The following is a 22,792-nucleotide window of genomic DNA, read 5'->3' on the forward strand; positions in this document are numbered from 1 at the left end:
CAGGCAGTTCCTTTGACCTCATGATTCTCATTTGCTCTGACATGCACTGTGAGCTGTAAGGTCTTATATAGACAGGTGTGTGGCTTTCCTAATCAAGTCCAATCAGTATAATCAAACACAGCTGGACTCAAATGAAGGCGTAGAACCATCTCAAGGATGATCAGAAGAAATAGACAGCACCTGAGTTAAATATGAGTGTCACGGCAAAGGGTCTGAATACTTATGACCATGTGATATTTCAGTTTTTCTTTTTTAATAAATTTGCAAAAATTTCTACATTTCTGTTTTTTTCTGTCAAGATGGGGTGCTGAGTGTACATTACTGAGAAATAAAATGAACTTTTTTGATTTTTGGAAAATGGCTGCAATGAAACAAAGAGTGAAAAATTTAAAGGGGTCTGAATACTTTCCGTACCCACTGTATGTGCAACATGTAGCCTATTCATGCATTTCAATGACAGAACAAGCACCTATCAAATGATATTATTAGTAAGTAAGTAATCTTTTTAAAAGGAAACTTCACCTCTTTCAATATGAACACACACCATGACCTCCCTGATCCATTGTATAATGATCGGCTATCAGGTGTGGACAACATAGAAATCCCTTAATGCAGAAACTTGACTCTTTTTCGTGTCTGTGATACTATTTTATGTGATTTTTTTTAATTTATTTTTTTTATCACTCAATACTTGAAAGTCTTCTAACTTTCTCATTTATTTACGGGTTTAATTGATTGTCTGTGAAGGACAAGAATGGCCTAAATGGTATTGTGAAAGTCTCGTCCAAGATAATTGGAGCCCAGCAAAGAGACTTGTACTCCTTCTGGGAGAAAAAAGTGTCCCAGAAAGCAAAAAGGAATAATCAGCCAATCGTGTTTCTGTCCAATGTTCCCAGGCCAGCGAAATGTGTAATGAATATAATGTGTAAATAATGTGCCCCTTAGGAGAAAAAATCACTACATACTTTTAGTCCTTAATTCCTTTGCTATCAGGCGGAAAGTAGTCATTTTAAATGACTGTTATTCCATTATTTATATGGAAAATAACAATGTTTTATTTGATTTACTGCTGCTCGTTGTGTCCTTGTATTGACCTATGAATGTTGATCTGTTGCCTTGCCTGTGAGTTCTTGAATCGTGTGTATGGACTGGGTAAGCTGCAAAGCAATCGCCCTTTGTCTGAATCAAATGAGGATTAATCGTCGGGCTAATAAATAAAACAAATACTTTAGCACTCGACTGGTATGTAATAACACTGTGACTTGTTGAAGGGAGACCAAATATGGCCATAAATGGGGTTTGGTCTATTGTTTTGTCACAGATTTATGTGAAGACCTTAAATATTTGGTTCCAGGAACTGTTTAAAAAGAACATATGGCTCATATTTGCTGGTGACATCGAGGGCAGCTGACATTCTCGTAAAAACTTTGTGTGTGTGTTTGGAAGAGCATTTCAGCTCAAGAGTCACAAGTTTTTGAGTCCCGATACGTTCAAACGACTGCTTAACTGGCGAGTGTTTCAATGGACGCTCAGTGACTAAAGTGACATCTGCATTTAGATCTATGAGAAAGACATGAGTAAATAGGCTCGATATGTGAGGAAAAACAGGAGAGCAACTCTCCCTCAGGTGACTGATAATGTCAATGCAGGACATGATCAGATTGTGTCAACAAGTAGAGTCTGACAGTTACATTGCATACGATTCATGCAGCATTGCAAGAGTCTTTACCATCTGTGTTTTGTCTGCAGCATGTGCCGGGTGCCCATGTAGACACATTTCTGTGAAACCAGGAGGTGTGAAACCTAAGACAGTTCCTCCTCGGTACCTGGGCCAGCCTAGCCCCTTCACTCATCCACACCTCATCAAACATGGTGAGTATTGTTTCCTATGGATTGCTGGATCAGTACATTTACACTTTTTAGGGAAACCTGCAATGTTTATGGTCTTTAGACATTCAGCAACAGCCACTATACTTGATATTACTTTAGGGTGTAAGGATTCATGCTCTGTAGTGGCACAGGAACTACTCAAGCACACATAGCTCAACACTTCAGGAGTAGAAGCTGCCGTAGATCACAGACAACTCAAGGCTACAAATAGTAATGAACTGTGTAGATGAGCTGTTGTATAACGCTATCTGATCTCTCCTCCTCAGGTGAGGTGACCCCAGGCTTAAGCCAGACAGAATATGAGCTCCGCAGGCAAAGACTAGCCTCACTCATCGAGGCCCAGGCAGACAGGCTGGGGCCCTCTGCCTCCTCTAGCACCCATGTGGTCATTGTTTTGTCCCATCCGACCCGTTACATGACCAATGACATCCCTTATCCCTTCCACCAGAACCAGGTACATGTTTGGACTCAAGTAGCATTTCTTTATCTTCAGATCATTCTTCTTGTTGAATAGTAACTGTTTTTAAAGACCTCATCTTCACACAATGGAAAGGAATGTGAAGAGGCAAAAAGTGTATGGCGTAATTGTGACTATGCTCTTACTTTGCAGTCTTAGATTTGTAATTTATTGTGAATTTGGATACTGGTTGTTCAGCAAGGCTTTGCTAATTAACCATGAGCCAATTGCTCCCCAGGATTTCCTCTACCTCAGTGGCATCCTTGAGCCTGACAGTGCTTTGGTCCTTTATGGCAAAGGGCGACCAGACCAGGCCATCTTGTTCGTCCCCTGCAGAGACCCGGGGAGAGAGCTGTGGGACGGGCCCCGGTCGGGGAAGGATGGGGCGGCTGCTTTGACCGGCATTGAGAGAGTTCATAGCACAGAAGAACTGGGTGTTGTGCTCAAGAGCCTCAGAGGTGAGAGGACATGAGTGTGATTTGCAGTAATTTCTGAAATGATGGGTCTTCCATTTTACATGAAAGTAAACAAGAGCCAGCTTCTCATTTCTAGCCAATGGCTGTGGATTTTGGCGGCTAAAATGACGACTGTCTCTACCAGATTTTATCAGCTGTAGAAAGTGAGCTAATGCCAAGGCTAAAACTCTGTGAGTGGATAAAATGTCCATCTCCAGCTCACTTTTAAAGATTTCAAGTGTATTTGTTTTAAAATGAGAACCCCGTAGAAGGGGCTTGAGTATATACATTGTGGCTACATACATTATCTGTATAGCTAATGCTACGACTGACGCTAAAGACTGACCCCTGAAGTCGGAGCTCAGGATTCAGGTCAACATCATATCTGTTAAAAAAAACAAACAAGGAAACAAAGTTTCATGCATTTTATTTGCCAAAGCACATGACAAGTCAGACAACAAGATATTTTATCAACATCAACAGCAGCACCAGTTGATAAACAACACATTACACAGTATTTCACACATAACAGGATTTTAGCAACATGCCTATAGGCAACGGTAAGACAGTATTGTGTGTATACAACATACCAGATTAGACACAAAAAAGACAAAAGTGCTATAAAAAAACTGTCAGCCTTTACTGACAGTCGATGCTCTTCACAGCCATCTTGCTTTCTGAACTCGGGGTCCTCTGAGTTCGACCGAGTTGATGACTAGGAACTCCTACATCCGGGGGCGTTCCATTTGTAACTTCTGGTCTCGGAACTCTGAAAAAATACCTTGAAAACTTTTACAAGAGAAAAAGATGTAAGTAGGAAAAATAACAGACATTTTTTGCAAATGTAATGTTGCTTTACAGAATTTTGGCACGAGTTGCTGTAATGTAAACTCCCCCAAATAAAGCACAGGCCAGTACTGCTTACGTTACACTAAACTCTGATGTACTTGCATTGATGCCAAAATGGATTTTCCAGTCCTGGGGCCTCATTTATAAACATGGGGTACGCACAAAAGAATGCGTATGCCACATTCTGAGCAAACTTTGGGATTTATTAAAAAAAAAAAAAAAACTTGACGGAAGAATATGTGGTCCTCCGCACAAACTCTGACCAGTGCATACACACATAAACTGGACTCAGGTGGCAGAAGGATAAAACGGTTTGAAATAGATACTGTTGTTTAAAAAAAAATAAAAAAACACCTGTTTGATATTCCCTGAAGTGCGCAATAAAAAACGTCATTTAAGATAATTTAAAAAACATGAGATATCTTATATTGTTTGATATTCCCTGGAGGGCATGATTTAGGATAATAAAGGCAAACAGAGATACAGATGTGGTCAAAATTGTTCTTACCCCTCTGTTAATGAAGAAAATTAAAATCCACAGTGGTCCCTGAAATAACTTGAAACTGACAAAAGTTTAAAAAAGATATGTAGGAAGGTTTATTGTCACAATATAACAAGTTATAGAGTGAAATTGAGTTTTCTAACTCTCTTTTGCTACATAGCAGACAATATACATTAATATGGAATCGATTATGAAAAATGGTGAACAGAAATAAACTATCATCACTGGACCAGTGCTGAGGATGAATTAGAGTTTAAGAGTCTGATAACATGGGGGGGGAAAGCTGCTCTGCAGTCTGGTGGTGCAGCAGCAGAAACTTCTACAGTCCCCTCCAAAAGTTTTGGAACGGTAAGGCAAATTTCTTTGTTTTTGTTGTTCACTGAAAACATTTGGGTTTAAGATCAAAAGACGAGTATGAGACAAGAGTTCAGAATTTCAGCTTTTATTTCCTGGTATTCACATCTAGATGTGTTAAACAACTTAGGACATACCACCGTTTGTATTAGACCACAGCACTCTTAGGTGAGCAAAAGAAATGGAACAAATAATCTTAAAGTAAATAACATTTAATATTTGGTGGCGTAACCCTTGCTTGCAATAACTGGCTCAAGCCTGCGACCCATCAACATCACCAAACTGTTGCATTCTTCATTTGTGATGCTATTCCAGGCTTTTACCGCAGCTTCTTTCAGTTCTTGTTTGTTTAGGGGTGTTTCTCCCTTCAGTCTCCTCTTAAGCAGGTGAAATGCATGCTCTACTGGGTTAAGGTCATGTGATTGACTTGGTCAGTCTAAAACCTTCCACTTTTTCCCCTGATGAAGTCCTTTGTGTGCTTTGGGTCATTGTCCTGCTGCATGATAAACTTAATCCCCATTAGCCTCAATGCATTTGTCCGTAAATTGGCAGACAAAATGTTTCTGTCCACTTCTGAATTCATTCTGCTGCTACCATCATCATTTACATCATCAATAAATATTAATGAGCCAGTTTGAGAAGCAGCCATGCACGCCCAAGCCATGACATTACCTCCACCATGCTTCACAGATGAGCTTGTATGCTTCATAAGCAGTTCCTTTCTTTCTCCACACTCTGGCCTTTCCATCACTTTGCTAGAGATTAATATTGGTCTCATCAGTCCATCAGATTGTGCTCCAGAACTTTTGCGGCTCATCTCTGAACTTCTGTGCAAATTTTAATCCGTCCTTCTGATTCTTCCTGCTGATGAGTGGTTTGCATCTTGTGGTGTGGCCTCTATGTTTCTGCTCTCTGAGTCTTCTTCCAACAGTGGATTGTGATACCTTCACCCCTGCACTGTGGAGGTCGTTGGTGATGTCACTTACTTGATGTTTTGGGGGTTCCCCTTCGAGGGAACTCGAACTGCGTCGGTGACGACACTATGGGAACGCCTCTGGGCGTGGCAGGGCTGAAACATGAATGAAACTACTCCAATCCTATTGGTGTTGCTAGAACGGTAGCGTGTGACGGCGTAACTGGAGGCATATATAAGCACGCCGGCACACAGGACACATTAGCTACTTACTTACTTACTTACACATTACTTACACATTAGCTTACTCCGGCATGTTAAGAAAGACTACAAGTATCCAAACTCTTACCTGGAAGGATGGCAGACAGAGAGATGGCTGGTGAGCAATTCAGGCGATGTGTTTTCCCGTGCCCACGTTACATCACGGCGGGCAACACTCATGCCCTGTGTGTATCCTGTTTGGGGATGCTGCATGCCCAGGCAGCTCTCGAGGGGGCTGCTTGCGGCCATTGCGAGGCCCTGCCCCTGAGGGTGCTGAGGTCCCGTGCGGCTCTCTTCTCCCAAGACGGCAGGATGCGCTCTCCCCGTGGATCGGGCCCGGTGGTAGCTATCTTTCGCCCGGTCATGCATCATCCCTCAAAGAGCCGGCGCTACCTACCAAGCCATGTCGTATGACATCTGCTTTGGTGGGCTGGTGCAAGCCTGCACACAATGGCTGTTTTGCAGGCATACCAGGCCGACCAGCTGAAGGACATAGACTCGGGAGCAGGCCCCTCTGAAGAGGATATTGCTGAGCTCCGCCGCTTAGAGTCACAAAGGAGACCCATAGAGCCCGCTCTATTGGTCACTCCATGTCAGCACTGGTAGCCACGGAACGGCACCTATGGCTCAACCTGTCGGGCATCCAGGAGAAGCAGAAGACCTTTCTCCTCGACGCACCGATCGCGACTTCTGGCCTGTTTGGCAAGGCGGTTGACGCCGTCGTCAACAGGTTCCAGCATGCCAGGACGCAAGGAGAGGCGTTCCGGCAATATCTCCCTCGTCGTTCGGGGGCCAGGATGGCGACGGCTGTGGAGGGACGTGAGAGGGCCCAGCCGTCATCCAGCTCCTACCACCAGACCCAGAGGCAGAGTGTCGCCTCTCGTGCTCCCCCTCAGCATACTCAGGTTTCGAGGCGGCGCTCTCACCCACAACCCCCCGAGACGAGGGATCTGAGGACCGTTCTTCAGTCTCGCCGGGGCCGGGGGAAGAGGTCCTGAGGGTTCTACCGGGGGTCCCTGGTAGAACCTCCTGGTATATCGAATATATATTCGAGGTTGATGTAGCTCCCCTGAGTGGCGACCTCTATGAAAATACTCCAGTCTGTGCTCCCAAAAAAGGCCTGCAGAGCTGCTGTAGATTCAGTAATAATAAATAAAAATTAACTGATGAAAATCAGACATTGCTATTGAATTTCAACAGAATCTTAAAAAAAAAACAAAAAAACTAATGAAACTGGCCTTGACAAAAATGATGGTACCCCTGGAAATAATTTGACCATAGGGACTAAGGTGTGTCCTGCTATTAGCATCACAGGTGTCTTCAAACTTATAATAAGTCAGTCTGCCTATTTAAACTTTGAAAATTTGTCACTGTGCTGTATCATGGTGTGTCTCCGCCGCTGTTTGGTCCAAAGTGGACTTAATGGAAGACACTGCAAATCATAAAAAAGCAAGACTGGAATTTGCCAAAATGCATATTGACAAGCCACAAAGCTTCTGGCAGGATGTCCTTTTGACAGATGTGACAAAACTGGAGCCGTTTGGCAAGTCACATCAGCTCTATGTTTGGCAGATGCAAAAATGAAGCATACAAAGAAAAGAACAGCCTACATAGTGTGAAGCATGGAGGAGGCTCGGTTATGTTTTGGGGCTGCTTTGCTGCATCTGGCACAGGGTGTCTTGAATCTGTACAGTGTACAATGAAATTACAAGACTATCAAGGCATTATGTAGCGAAATGTGCTCCCGAGCATCAGGAAGCTTGGTCTCAGTCGCACGCACAGCTAAAAACACCCAAGAATGTCTAAGAGCAAAACATTGGACTATTCTGAAGGGGCCTTCTATGAGCCCTGAACTAAATCCTATTGATAATCTGTGGAAGGAGCTGAAACACGCAGTCTGGAGAAGGCACACTTCGAACCTGAAACAGCTAGAGCAGTTTGCTCATGAGGAGTGGGACAAAATACTTGTTTACAAGTGCAGAAGTCTCATTGAGAGTTACAGAAATCGCTTGAGTGCAGTGACTGCCTCAAAAGGTTGTGCAACAAAATATTAAGTTCAGGGTACCATTATTTTTGTCCAGGCCACTTTCATTAGTTTTTTTATTTTTTATTATTCTGTTGAACCACAATTTAAAAGCAATGTCTGATTTTCATTAATTCATTTTCAGTAAATTTTTATTTATTACTTTTGTCAATTTCAAGGTATTTCAGGGACCATTGGGGGTTTTTCTTCTCACGGAAGGGTACAAACAATTTTGTCCATGTCTGTATCTGTTTTTGAAAAAGAACGCCTAAAAGATTTAATATTTAAGTTGGTCTGTAATTGATAGTTGCAAACAGTTGGACAGTAGGACAAATTACATGTAAACTGATGCTGTTTTTGATGCTGCAGTCAGTCAAGTGCATAGTTTTATATTATTACCACATGTTTGTTGCCCTATGCCCAGCTGCCTTACCCACACACTGTGCGCCAGCGTGCAGATGTAATGCATTGCTTGTAAAAACAAAAGTTACGGAAAAATATAGCACTACTTTTTAAGTAAATATCATATATGTACAGCTTATGTCGTATAAAACAAGTCATATTTCTTGGCATCCTCACTAATTGGGTGGAGTGTTTGTGTAAATAAGGGTTAAAAAACAAATGGAATGCATTTGGTACACTATTTGTTTTTTTTTTCAAATTATGTACCTGGGTCATCCGTTGTTAAAAAAGAAGTTCAATCTCGCACTGGGTGAAATTTCTTTTTTTTAGCATTTCTATCCGAATTTGCCATCCTCCATGCAGTCAATATGTATTCATATTAATAAACCTCTGACTGATGAGGACCTTAACTTCACTGTTTCCGTTTTGTCTTTCCTCTGATCCTCTTTCAGGCACTCAGCTGTGGTACGATAGCTCTCAACCTGCCCACCCTCGGCTCCACCAGGCTCATGTGTGTCCCGTGCTGGAGGCGGCGCCGATGCCATGGTCTCTTAGGCCCCTCATACACTCTCTTAGGGCCCTTAAGAGCCCAGCAGAGGTGGCGCTCATGCAAGAAGCAGGTCACATCACAGCACAGGTTGGTACTAGAATTAGTAATAATGCAATTGACTTAGTTATGTAAAAGTGTCTCTTCACTGCTCTGTCCAACACTGCAACTCAGCAATCCTTGTCTTTCAGGCTTTTAGGAGGACGATGGCTTTGTCTCAAGGAGACGTGGACGAAGCTGTTCTCTATGCTAAGGTAACTGAAAATATTTGAGGACCTCTGTGTGGCTCTTATCTGCATTTCTATCAAGTGTGGCCTGTTATAGTCTTCATTTCTTACCTGATCAGGCTCTTTAATGTAATTACTTCAACCATAAGTGTCATCCATTGATTATTCAGTCAATGCAGAAGTTATGAGCCATTGATCCATAGGACTGGACATAACTGACTAATTGATTTCAATTAGTCGATTCATGTGTTCAGCAGAAACAAATCCTTATATGCAGTAACGACAACTTAAAATGTATTCATTGAGGTTCATACAAAAAATTATTTCCTTTGTGGTCCTCAAGCAGTATGTTTTGCGTACAGGAAACCAGGTAACTCTGAATATTCCTTACAGCTGCTTTTAAAGGATGAAAGCCTTTTTTTTTAAAAACATCCTGTAACATCTTATTTCAGTTTGATTTTGAGAACCGGATCCATGGCGCCAACTTCCTGGCCTATCCCCCTGTTGTTGCTGGAGGAAATCGAGCCAATACTCTACACTACATAAACAACAACCAAATTATCAAGGTAAAGGAATGTGCTAAAGGATCGGTCCTGTCAAATAGGTACAATGAACATCCACATTAAGCATTCTGAAAACATGGCGATGTATAAAGTAATGATTGAGTAGCTTAAATGACTCACTATTAATCCCCCCCTTTCTCAGGATGGTGAAATGGTGCTGCTTGATGGAGGTTGTGAATACTTTGGTTATGTCAGTGATATCACTCGAACGTGGCCAGTGAATGGAAAGTAAGTTTGACTAAATAATCTTAAGCAGTAAGTTGAACAGAAGATGACTTTACCGTGCTGATGACATGACACAACACTACACTGCAGAAACTTCATTTTTATGTAAAGTCTTGCAATGTGCTCTACACATTTTTAAATCCTCACTGCGACAGTATTCTAAATGCAGACCATCAACTGAAATCTGTCCTTTACAGTAGTCCTCAACTCTTGTTTCTTAAACACGTTATTCAGATATTTTTCTCTGTTTTTCCTCTTATTCACTTATCTTGGTGTAATGCGTCTTGTTAGCTTTATACATGATTTGTTTTAAAAAACCTTTTTATATTGAATGTAACTGTTTGCTGTCCCCACCTCCTTCCTGCCAGATTCAGCCCTGCGCAGGCTGAGCTGTACGAGGCCGTCCTGGAAGTCCAGCATTCCTGTTTGTCTCTGTGTTCCCCGGGCGTCAGCCTGGATCATATCTACAGTACCATGCTGGCTCTGTTGGGACGACAGCTCAGGCAGCTAGGCATCGTGAAGGCCAGTACCAGTGATGCGGATGTACTAAAGGTAACAATGACAGAAGTGGAAGTAGAGTGGATTCTAGCTGGCCGATCTTTCATGTGATTTATCCCATATGGGAATTTTTTATTTTAATATTTCTAATGTAAATGAAAGTCTCACCCTGCTGTTGAAAATCAGTCAACCACACCAGATCAGGAGACCTGATCACCCTTACCATGTCAGGGGGGCATTGAATTTAAACAATTTTGGTAGAGTTAATTTATCTCCTCACCAGTGGTTTGCTGTCAGAAAATAGCCATTAGCTCCTTTGGCTAATGTAAATGATGAAATGACCAAATTACAGCCTCCATGTAACACAATATGAGCCTGACTAAATCTGAATCTCTCTAAAAACCAAAAGACTTTTTGTTGGTTTTTTTTGGCAGGGATCTGTTATTCTTTGTCAAGTCAAAGAATCAGAAACTTTACATATTTTTTAACTCTGAGAAAGGCCCCTTCCTCTGCCTTGTTGGCTTCTGAATTGGCTGACTATCAGTACTGCTGGTAGACAATGGCAAACGTCTTTATAACTGCTCAAAGCTTACATTTTTTTATGCTTATTCCAGGCTGCACGGCAGTACTGTCCCCACCATGTTGGCCATTACCTGGGCATGGACGTCCACGACACTCCTGAGCTGTCCCGCTCACAACATCTACAGCCAGGAATGGCCATCACTATAGAACCAGGTTTACACAAACTAGGCTTTTAAATATCTTCTTACTCTGTGGCTGTGTGAATCAAGCATCTGGATGATTTCGGTTTTCAACAATCTAAACTGCAGCACAAACACTCTCACCATCCCTCCCAGTTATTGTGGTGAATGGAAACAGCCCTCCATTACACATTATCTATGCTACATTGTCCTTTGTTTCATTTTATTCCTGCTTTCATACATTTTCCACTGTTTTGCTTCTGTTGTGACAGGGTTGTATATCTGTGAGGACAATGACCAAGTGCCGGAGCGTTTCCGCGGCCTGGGCATCAGGATTGAGGATGATGTGGTGATCCGAGACAAGGGAGGCCCTCTGATTCTGTCCTCTGACGTACCAAAGACCATCGCAGATGTGGAGCAGGCCTGTTCCCAGACATAGGGTGCAGACAAGTGACCAGCCACCTGAGCCTCGGCATCGATGACAGGCAGCCTTATTATAAGGCCAACCCTTATTATTATGAAGAGCTCAGTTACAGTAAAGGAGGATTTAGTTGTGTGGCTACACCAATACCACATGGAGACCAGTCCTGATCATGTACAATACATCCATCTAGTGATGTGATGGTGCTGTCAGTGGGTGAAATCCAATGCTGAGCTATAAATAAAAATCTAGGAACAGCAGTTTACTCTTGCATCAAGAATATATTCAGCTGAAGACCCAGAGGTTAGATCCAACAACCATATAAGCATTTTCGTACTTAAAACCTATTTACTCCATACCATGTTTCTCAGAATTGCCACCATCGTGGCACTTTGATACAATTGTTTGTTTGTGGTCTCACTCCAAAAAAAATGTTTTAAAGCCTGCATACACCCACTGTATTTGTCTCATACATGCAAAAATGCATTATTCATTCCCAGCTCATGCTATAGTACAAAATATCAAAATACCAAATGTTGGTCACTGTGCTGTAGGATGCTCAGGAAGGACTCTGTCAAATCAACAGACCACCACGGTGATGAATAAAGAGGAACTGGTCTTAAACAACTACTGTTCAAGACAGATGGTAATAGTTACACCAGTGCACTAAAATGGCTTAAAAAGACAAGAGTTTGTATGTGTTTTGGGTGTTTTGTCTTTTCAGCAGAGAGAAAACTGTCATCTCTCTCTGAAAATGGTGTTGTATATGTATTTAAAAAGATCTCATTATTCCTTCTTTCATAACTAATAAATTCTAGTGGTTTGCCTCAGGTTATTTATGACGGACGACAAGATGTGAAAATCGATGAGTGTGTGGCTGGATTGAATTAGGCTACAACAACCTTGACTGAAATATTTCATCTCAGGGAGGCATAGATGTGGGTGCTGGTGGGTAGGAATGTCCCCTTCAATTACAGGAAAAGAGACACTTCTTGTTTTTTACGAAAGTATTTTCGTGGTTTTTATTCACTTTGTCACGCCTTCATGTTTAACAAAAGGAGACCCCAATGCATGCCATTGACAACAACTACTGTAATGTAACTTATATGTTTTCTCTTTCAGGTCAGGGGTGCAGAGAAGCAATATGTTATTGAATATCAATCAATATCAATTTTATTTATATAGCACACTTAAAACAACCAAGGTTGGCCAAGGTGCTTCACAGGTTAAATACAACAACAAGACACTACTCACACAGTAAAAGTACAGCAATAAAACTATAATATACATTATACGATATTTAGTGATATTAAAATTGCTAGGAATAATAACAGACTTAACTCGAAGGAAATGCCAATTGAATTCCAAACTGTCTTATGGTTGTCTTTACTTGCTTCTTAACCGGCATCCTTTTAAATGCAAACGCAAGCCATATGTTTCCTTTTTGCTGACAAAACAAGGGAAAGTGAATCATGATCAAGAATGTAGGCTAAGAGTTAGGGTTTGATTTAATATCACCCATTTCTTAGTCCAAAGAATTAATGAGTGGATAGACTACAGGGGCTTTGGACCAAACTCTGTAACTTAACTGTAACACACTGGAGCACATTCCTATTTGGGTTTTGGTGCTTAAAGTACCAAAATAGGTTTGAATAATTAAACTGCAATGACACAAGAACTTACAGAGATTGTCGCCTGTGTCTACCCCACAAAGAGGGTAGAAACTATTCACAACAAAGCCGAGAGAGTACTGTGTTTTAATACCGCAGCTGCTGAAAATACTTCTTTCTTATCAGGACATCTCAAGCATACTTACCGACAACCACCAAGATAAATCAGTGTACAAATGGCAGGTATCCATAGCAACAGTACTTACTTCACACTACATTGCCAGTTAAACCTGCGTTCAGTTATACCTTTTAATATTAACACTGAATTAGATTACTCTGCTGTGTGAAATGGCTACTAGTAGTGCTGAAGCCATTTAGAAGTAGCATCCCATTTTGCAGGTCTTCAGCCTTATTGTTCTCCCACTCTGTACATTACATACACATTGCATCTTATTTTGCACTGAGAACAACCACTACTCCTCTATGGGCTCCAGGCTTGCTGTGTGACTATTCTGTGACGATTAGATTCACAGTAAACGTGGGGCTCTAGATGTTTGGGCCAGTTTACTGCTTTGGCATGTTGGTAATCCGGCCTTGGCTCTCATCAACACCCCCCAAATAAAACTGGGCAGCCGCGTCCAGCAAACAAGATCAGACAGTGTCACTGCACTGCTACCTACCCAGCCTAAAAGTGAACAAATGACTCGTCAAGAAAGTCAAGCATCTGGCAATGAAGATGAATTTTTCTGTTAGGAGTTGGTGGACTCCAGCGGAGTTAAGTGTGAATTTATGTTCATAAGTTGGCCAGCAACACAACTGAGATGGTGCTCTGTGTCTGCTGGATGAATAGGTAGGCAACTGTTTCCTATACAGTTGCCACAACAACTTGGATAGGGGAGCGTTGCACCAAAACATTTGTGAATTGAAAGTGTGAATAACACATGGAGGATAGATGACATGCTATGGCGAGACGTGAGCATGTAATGCAATAGTTTCTTATTTACAAATTTACTCAGACTTCTTGTATTGAGACATTTCTCTTTACTGTGCTATTCCTTAACAGTTTTTTTTTTTTCAGCAGATACCATCAGTTGAAGAATCACAATAGAAAAACTTTGATACCTCTCAGATAGTTGGTGAGGGTAAATTACTTTACTACTGAATTACTGTCAAAGTCCCCGTTCAACGAAAAATGTGTTTTGCTTATTGTGTGTAACTCACTTTTTCCACTTTTGACACACACGTAAAATGTTTCAGTGAGTGACGAGTTGTGCAGCTTTGTATAAACTGATGTGATGATCAGTGGCAGCTTAGTAGTAGCACCCTGTAGTGTATTTACTTAAGTACTGTACTCAGATATAAATTTGAGGTGCTTGCACTTGGCTTTGCTATTTCCATTTCACTTTGCACTTCCACTCCAATTCAGAATTAAGTATTGTCCTTTTTACTCCACTACATTTAACAGTAACTTTGTAGATTAATATTTTACAACAAAATGTATGAGTTTATAAAATATGATGCATTGTTATAGATAAAACTACCCAATGCTATTTGCCCATTAATACATAAGCAATAATATAATAGTAATGGATTATTTTTACCCTGTGGTGAGAAATTTGAATACCTTCCCCGCTGCTGATGTTGGTTGCATGTAAAACTTTCATAAAGTTTCAAAAAATGTGCTCAGGCAGATTAGAAAAAGAAACACAGCCTGCTGGTATGTGCTACAGAGGTGTAGGAAGTATTCAGACCCTTTAATAAAGTAGTAATACCAAAACTATTCCATTAGAAGTAAAATACCTGCATTTAAAATGTTACTTAAGTAAAACTACAGAAGCATTATTAGGTAGATGTACTTATAAAATGTAAAAGTACTCATTGCTCCTTTCACATTATAATTATTTGATTGCATATACTGATGCATAGACAGGTCGAGATTAAGCTTATTTCTACTATGTTATATACTGTTGGGTAATTTTAAATGATAAAACTATATCATTCTGCAATAGCTGAGCAGATATTTGAATTCATACTCTTCAAAGTAAACTAACTAGAGCCGTCACATAAATGTAGTGGAATACTTGATTAAATATAGTTTGTATGTGAAGGAAAGGAAAAGTGGAGCGCCACTGTCCCCTACAGATGAAATCAGTGACTACTACAGAGTACGGAACCGGTTTCCGGACAATCCCGAACAACTACGAAGACAACCCCCCCCTCTGTTCTTCCCCGGTTCCCTCCTCCCCTTCTCGCCTAATGTTGCTGTACCTCCAACCCTCCCCCCGTATCAGAGGAGTAGAAACAACAAGCCGCCATTTTGTTTGTGCGGACAGACCGTCAGAAACAGGAGGAGATAACTGAAAAGGAGCGACTCCGGCGACCGACTGCAGCTGCTCCGGGAAGCGCCGCGGGAATAAAGTGGCGAAATCCTGTCCGTGTTAATGAGGAGAGAGAAAGCATCGCCAACAGATAAGACGACGGTGGAGGGAAAACCGAGTCGGTGAAATAAATGTGTGCATGAGAAGGAAATACTCCGAAAAATCCAAGGAAGGGGGTGTTTTGCGGAGACAGAGGAGAGGCGGAAGAGCGCTGTATTTTATAACAACGAGGAAAAACCTGCGAAAAAGGGAAACAGCAACATGAAAAATCAGTATGTGTCCATCGCGGAGGAAGGAAAGAGCCCGCATAGACAATTATATAAATAAATTGCTGCCGGGCAGAAGGGAGAGGTGGAAATAAAGACGGGTTTAAAGAGAAGGGAAAAATTGCCAGGATCAACACGAAGGGGGGGCATTCTCCATCACAAAGAGTCAATGAGAGGATTTTGTCAGCCCAAATTTTTTTTAGGGGGGTGTCAACATTAGGGTGCCGATGTGAAGCTTTCCGCTTCCGAAATAGCCATAATTTTCTCAGCGATCTGCCATCAATTTTTATCACATTTTCGCCTGTCGCCGTAGTTGTGCCCTGATCTTTCGTTTTCTCTTCACTTGCATTGCCAAGGCGTCCTATAAACAGTGAGTGACAGGTATATTTTTAGGGTTATTTGCCATTATCTGAGATTTCAAGTGTTAAAAACCAAGTGGAACCCGGAGGAGGAACCTCTTCTGGAGCACAAGATAAGTATCCCCACAGATCGTCCTCTGCAAAATAAAAGTAATTGGATCAATCTGACTGCCCGCTGATTGGTAATTCGCGCTGTGATTGCCCTTAAGAACTATTCTGTCAAAGAAATGAAGTCTGCATCAGAGTCGATTGCACAAGAGGAGTGATTTTTTTTTTTTTTTGGGGGGGGGGGGGGGGTGTAACAAGATTTTCTATTTTCAACCTTTGCCAGTCCTGCTGACTGCAATAGGCATATACGCTCAAAAAAAGGTTGCAACAACCAAATGTGCAATACGAGTCGGTTCTTTCTGACCCAGTGCCTTGCATGGTCAAACACTAAGTGCACATTTTAGTCAGCATGCAAAAGAAAACTCATGCATGGGAATATACATCCGCAGTAGATTTTCATTTTATCTGAGGGAATCCAATGTGCATCTCTCTGCAGAGCTGTTTAGTTAGTTACTGTTGAGCCAATGCAAGTTGTTTTTCTCAGTATTAACACTTGAGAGTACCATTTGCGCTTAAATTGTATTGTCAAACTACTGCTGGTGGTCTCCACTCACCGGTTGGCTGCCTTTTGGGTTTGGAAACGTGAAGGAATCGGTTGTGCATTGGCATCAGGGAGATGTTTGGTTAGGTGAGAGAAATGGTAAATGTAAGCGAGGATCTCAGAACTGTTGCATGAGAGATCGGCCTCCAGAAGTTGACACGGGAATACTCCTGGCTTGTGTTTTTTGGACCACAATTCCCATTTTCGTGCCCTGAAAGAGACTCCACTGGAGCGTTTTACCTGAAATACAGGATTTCTCCGCCGACAATGGCGGACAGGACTGAGTGCAGCACGGAGGACGGATCTTGGGACAGTTTTTGTGTCGCAGAAGAGGCTACATGAGGTTGTCAGAGGGCCGCACGCTTGCCTTTTTTGCCGACTCCACCTTCCCACCTCCTCCTGTTCAAATCTGTGAAGAAACAAAATCTCCGACAGGGGAGGGGGACTGATATCTACAGAGAGGAATAAACCGAGAGGGAGAACTGTGGGGGAAAGAGTTCAACATTGCTCTCTTCTCCCCTACCGTCCCCCGAGCGGTGGGGGACCGATCAGAAGCATTCTTACCGGGATAAGGAGACGCAAATAAGGGAAATACGTTTGCCCTCCGTGGATCTACAGCAATTGTTTTATCCGTCAAAAATATGGCCGATAATGTCCTGGAGTCCGGCCCGCCTTCAGCCAAGAGGCCCAAGCTGTCCTCTCCGGCTCTCTCTGTGTCTGCCAGTGATGGAAATGGTAAATATATTGCATGCATTACTCAGCAGGAGATAAAACATAAACTAGCGTCGACGGTGCATTAAATGCTGGTCAGTCGTATAAGTAGCTGTAAAGTTGCTCCGCAACTTAGTTGGTGTGGCACTGAGTTGCCCCATAACGAATGCTTTAAAACACGAATATACGTGTAGCTTTATTAAGATAAGGGCTAGCCTGATAATTTTAGATCGCTAAAGAGAAAACGTGATGTAGTGCTGGCGGCAGGAGTAACTTTCCAGCAGGAATGTTTTGATGTGTTAGCATCAACAGGCTAACTAGCTACTAACTATAAGATCCACCTCCAAACAATGGAAGAGTCGAGTCACCCCGGTTTACTTAAAGTTGTCTAGTTACTTTAAAACTCAGTTAATTGAAAAGATGATAGCACCTACACATTAAACAACACACGACATAAGTGCACTGTAAACACTGAGACAAATTACCGTTTCCAAACCAGCTTTAGGAGAAAGTAACGGTAACCGAGCAAGCTAGCTAACTAGCTAGGTAGATGACCGTACCGGACCGGCTCACCTGAGCTCGGTAGCTGGCTAGCAAACAAAATAATCGATTATTAACTAACCAAACCTTATTGGGCACTAGATAAACTTTTTTTCCTGTGGCTGCGAACTCTTTGCGTAGTTGCATTAAACTGTCTGGGGTCCTGAATTTCGTGTACCTAACGTGTTGTACTAGCTAGCTATTGTTCGACACTTCATTAAAGTTGCGCAGAGCGTTGTTGTCCGAAGACGATGATGCAGCCGTGTGTCCATTTTTACTGTGTTACCGCGTTTTAATGAAAGGGCAAAACCAGCCGCCGTCTCCGAAATGTCTTCCTTCATGTATTTTGTTTACGGGCTCTTGATTTCTCAATTTTAGTGCCGACGAAGCCCATTCTTGTTCGCCCTCCATTGTCTTATTCTGCACGGTGACACTGCGCTGCACTTTTTGCAGTTTACTTTTCAAAACGGTTCAACACTTATGCCAAGCAGACCGCTTGAATGCCTTTACCCTTGACTGTGAATCAAACTATTACTGCAGACGAATTCATTTCCACATATTGAGCTAAAAGTTGTACACTCTTGGTAGCACCCCCTCTCGTGTCATCCCGTTGTTGGGTATTTTGCTGTTTTCCAGTGTGAATGAATTATACAATCAGGATCTATAGCATAACAATTCTTTCCTATAACACATAGGAAAGTGTGGGCTCCAACTGTGTGAAAAAATAAGTAAATTAGGATTTTAAGCTCAATGCAACTCTCAATGCAGGGAGAACAGTTAGTGAAGGGAAAAGCAGGCTGGGATGCAACTAGTCTGGTGCATGAAGTCAAAAACACTGGCACAGGACATTTTCAGGAGCATTTAGTGAGATGTTGACATGCCAGAAGCAATCTTAAAAAGTCAAACGTGCAGGTAGAGAATAACTTGTGTGATGTTGAGAGAAATTACTACATTTTCTGTATCAAGTTGAATTAAAAGGAAGGAAAATAAGAGTAAGACTGAAATGTATTAAAATCCCAAATGACTTTCCCTTTAAATTAACCTCCTGTCGCAGTGGACATGACTTCTGCTGCCTATGCTGTTTCATGTTCTTGCACCACATAACTGTAGATCCAGTGCACACATCTACCTAGGTAGTGTAGTGTTTACCACTCTGCGGCTTCTCACCCAAACCCTACTGCGTTCACTCTCCATGTTTGGCAACCCATCAAACCACAAACTGATGCCCAGGAGAGAAGTCCAGGTTGTGTGAGGCAGCTACTGCTGCACTAGCAAAGGGCTTTAGTTAATTAAATACAACTGTGGCTGTAAGAGGTGCAAAAGTGGTGTCAACTTTGTGAACCAAATCTTGATTTCTGTAGTTGGTAAGATTTTTGTTTCTTTTCCTTCGTGCCTAGATTTTGGTTCGCTCTTTGACCTGGAGCATGACCTCCCAGATGAGCTCATCAATTCGTCTGATCTGGGGCTGACCAATGGAGGGGATGTCGGCCAACTCCATACCAGTCTTGTGGGGCTCGGAGGGGGGATCGGTTTGGGAGGCCAAGATGCTGCTGCGAAACACAAACAACTGTCAGAGCTCTTGCGCGCTGGGGCACCAGCACAGCAGGGTGGCCCTCCTTCCAACAGCACAGCACCTGGGGCTTCCTTGGGGATGATGGGGGGTGTCAATGTGTCCCCTGGTGGACCTCAAGGCATGTCCTCTCAGGGTCAGCAGCAACCTGGATTAATGCAGCAGGTTGGGATGGTTGGAGGAGTGGCAGCACTCAATCGGGCAGCTGCCATGATGGGTGCCCAGAAGGGCAACACTGGACAGCAGCAGCAAGGCCTGATGGGGGGACAGGTGATGAATGGCTCACCGAGAATGGGTTACCCTAGCAGTGCAGGCATGGGTAACAGTAGTAATTTGTTGGCGGAAACCCTACAGCAGCAGCAGCAGCAGGGTGGTCAGCAAATGGGACAGGCAGGCATGAGACCACAGCAACCCGGAGCACTGAACAAGGTGAGCACACTCCAGCCATTACAGACACTCTGGTCGGCCAGAAATTGACATCTCAGTAGAAACTATTTTATAACAAATGATCAATTGTTGTCTAACTGAGGTTAAGATGTATCAAATGCCAGTCTAAACAAAGTGTGGTTTTGGAGCTGTGCTGAGTGCCATGCCTGCATGTAGTTTTCTTCAAATATAAAAAGATTTTCAGCAGTGACAGATTCCCTGTACATTCAAGATGTTGTGGCACTGTTAAAATTGAGAGAAAGTGAATTCTGTCTGGAAGAGCCATGGTAGTTTTACACTTGGATTTGATTCAGTTAAACAGCACAAAAGGGAGACGCATCTTTTCAGACCCGAGTGACGCTGCAGACTGTAGTAGCGGCTCATGTGAGACTGCTGTAGACGAGTACTCAAGTATGAGTGTGGTTATGTGTTGGACTCACAGTCGCGTCACTGTTCACCCTGTGGTATTGATGGTTAACCTCCCTGCTAGTCAATACGCCACACAACTGTTGTGTTCTAAAGGTGTGAAGACAGGATTGCCAATTACAGTGTTAAATTATTTAGCATAACTAGTAGAATAACTATCTTTGCTTTACCGCTGTGGTAGTGCACCAGCAATCACAGGAAGTAATGTAATGTCCTGTGGTTAACATATGCACCAGTAAAGTATGTATTCATGTTCAGTGCAAATTGCCCTTGTTTTGGAGAAAACCGTGCAGTTTAATTGGTTAGTTTCAGCTCAGATTTAGCGAGGAACATTTTCATTAGACTGTATTGGTTACATAGCAAAAAAATAATGAATCACTTCACATTGCTGCAGAGCTGCTGTTGAAATAAAGACTAGATACTGTAGGCTGGATCTGCAAAGCCTAAAAGTATTATCTAGATTGTCTGTGGTATTAGTTTACTGTGGAGAGAAAAGTAAGACCAAGAGAAAGAAGTAATATTGTAACTGAACAGTCACACTGGAAAATCATTATAAAGGAATCAGAACCTTTTTATAATAGTATTTGGAAAGTGATTCCATGTTGTCTCCCTAACATGGTCCAATTGGTATGTAGTTGGATACTATGTAGTATGCAACTACATACTATATAGGATACTAAGTAGCTCTCAAACTCATGCAAGGTGACATTTTAATATCAACTATTTCTCACTCAAATGTTTAAATATCAGTTGACAGTCTGCTTTAATCAATCACGTCTTGAAAAGTAATTGATTTGAGCTTCTAAACTTTTTACTTCCTCCTACTTTTGTCTTCATATCATCTCTCCTTGTCTCTCATCCTTCTCTTTTCCTTTTCATCTTTCTCATTTCTTCTTTGCCTCCCCTCACCCTGCTCTCCAGATGAATATGATGGCCAATGCGGGCCCCTATGGTGGTCCGTACGGCCAGTCTGCTGGCCAGGGGCTGCCTGGAGCAGGGCTGGGCCCACAGCTCCAGAATAAGGCGGGCCTGCCCAACAGTATGGCCACCCAGTTCAACATGGACAAGAAGGCCTCACCGGGCCAAGGCATGCCTGGGATGGTAGGATATGTTTGTTTCTCTCCCGCACAGGTGGATAAGCCACTTAGATTAGTGTACATCAAGCTTGCATTTCAACCAAAGTCTCTCAAATGGTCTGAAGTTCAACTAAATATGCTTTATTTCTATTTTAGCATCAAACATTTTCTCATTCCATCTTCTAACACATCCTTTTTTTTTTTTTTTACGTCTTCACTGAAGCAGTTTAATGTGGCGTAGGACTTTATGCACGTTGGCCACCTGTGTGAATGTTGCCACACTATCTTTACTGTAGAACTCAAGGTGTCGGATGCAAAAAACAAAAATGGCCACCAATCTTGGATGTTGGAGATGGTGTTATAGATGAGACAGCTGAGGAGAGACTAGATTTCACACGAGGCAAAGGGACTCCTACACATGAAATCCGTTTATTTTTTTTTTTTTTCTGTGTGCCTCTGTGACTCAGAAAGGCTGTCAGTATTTGATTTAAAATGATTGTTCATGTGTATGAATAAAAGAGGCAGAGAAACCAGTTTCTGCACCAGCAATAAGCTGTAAAGACATAAACGCAGTGCAGAAGTTATCTGTCCAGGTGAATGTCCTTTTGAATGACTGTTTATCACACATTATATAATGCTCTGTTGTCCATGTCTGTGACTGTTTCCTGCCCTTGACCGCCTCCCATGTTATTCATGGACCACTTTGCCTGAGCAAGATGCATTTTGGAATTTAACTTCATGTCAGACCTTTTCTCTTTTTTCTTCCTGTCGCAGTATGGCCCCTGTGACAACAGCATAGGTCCCTTTAATACCACTACTGATAAATATGATACGTTTTCATCCTGACATTAAGACTTAAAGCTTTACAGTCTGAAATTCTTCTTTTTACTCTTTGTGGACAGGTTTTATGCAAAAAAACATTACCAAACCGTCATTAATGCTCACGATGACATCGAAGTCTCAGGAACTATTCATGAACAGTTAAAACAAGCGATTTGACAAGTTCGTGCAGTTAAGAGAATCTGGTGAATGTGACGTGGAACAGTTTAGTGTAACAGTTGTATTTAGGATAAGAATTAGAAAATGGTTTGGATGAGGTTTGTTGTCATTCCTGCCTGAGTTGTGAGAGGCTAAGGGTTGGGGTTATTGATCATGGGTCATCCGGTTTTTTTCAATAAAGGAACAGCTTTTTCCAGATTACGCTATTCCATCATATTTTCTTGTCCCCACTAAAGAGTGTATGGGTGGTGCAGGTATGTGGCTACATACCAGTTTCATTTGGAAAAGACTGTCTTTACAGACAAATCTGAAAGGGACTTTGAGAAATGAGTAACTGGTACCTAAATTATCTGCAATCAAGCTTACAGATGTTTTAGAAGGACTCATAGTCGTCTCAAAGGAGAAGCAGCTCAGGCTGAATCCTGTGGCGAATAGGAGGGAAATTATCAACGTGGTTGTCTTGCGTGAGATTTTAGTGAAGAAGTAGCTTAAAT

At 42.1% G+C, this 22,792-nt stretch overlaps 2 protein-coding genes across 12 annotated transcripts in view; both read left to right on the forward strand.

Moving 5' to 3' along the window:
- xpnpep3 (X-prolyl aminopeptidase 3, mitochondrial) overlaps nucleotides 1-12,113 on the forward strand; it is a 14,009-nt gene extending 1,896 nt beyond the window's left edge. Inside the window, exons 3-12 of the mRNA XM_046073345.1 lie at nucleotides 1,750-1,872; nucleotides 2,157-2,344; nucleotides 2,586-2,805; nucleotides 8,559-8,743; nucleotides 8,845-8,907; nucleotides 9,333-9,446; nucleotides 9,586-9,671; nucleotides 10,037-10,220; nucleotides 10,781-10,901; nucleotides 11,140-12,113. Of these exons, the coding sequence (XP_045929301.1) occupies nucleotides 1,750-1,872; nucleotides 2,157-2,344; nucleotides 2,586-2,805; nucleotides 8,559-8,743; nucleotides 8,845-8,907; nucleotides 9,333-9,446; nucleotides 9,586-9,671; nucleotides 10,037-10,220; nucleotides 10,781-10,901; nucleotides 11,140-11,306 (1,451 nt within the window). The 3' untranslated portion in view covers nucleotides 11,307-12,113. The remainder of the gene's footprint in view (nucleotides 1-1,749; nucleotides 1,873-2,156; nucleotides 2,345-2,585; nucleotides 2,806-8,558; nucleotides 8,744-8,844; nucleotides 8,908-9,332; nucleotides 9,447-9,585; nucleotides 9,672-10,036; nucleotides 10,221-10,780; nucleotides 10,902-11,139) is intronic.
- Nucleotides 12,114-15,218: 3,105 nt separating this feature from the next.
- The window catches only part of ep300b (E1A binding protein p300 b), a 34,924-nt gene continuing 27,350 nt past the window's right edge, over nucleotides 15,219-22,792 (forward strand). For all 11 annotated transcript variants that reach the window (XM_046073046.1, XM_046073084.1, XM_046073095.1 and 8 more), the window contains exons 1-3: nucleotides 15,219-17,285; nucleotides 19,199-19,800; nucleotides 21,145-21,324. In XM_046073046.1, the coding sequence (XP_045929002.1) occupies nucleotides 17,192-17,285; nucleotides 19,199-19,800; nucleotides 21,145-21,324 (876 nt within the window). In that variant the 5' untranslated portion in view covers nucleotides 15,219-17,191. The remainder of the gene's footprint in view (nucleotides 17,286-19,198; nucleotides 19,801-21,144; nucleotides 21,325-22,792) is intronic.

Source organism: Micropterus dolomieu, linkage group LG02 (genome assembly GCF_021292245.1).
Source record: "Micropterus dolomieu isolate WLL.071019.BEF.003 ecotype Adirondacks linkage group LG02, ASM2129224v1, whole genome shotgun sequence".
Lineage (NCBI taxonomy): Eukaryota > Metazoa > Chordata > Actinopteri > Centrarchiformes > Centrarchidae > Micropterus > Micropterus dolomieu.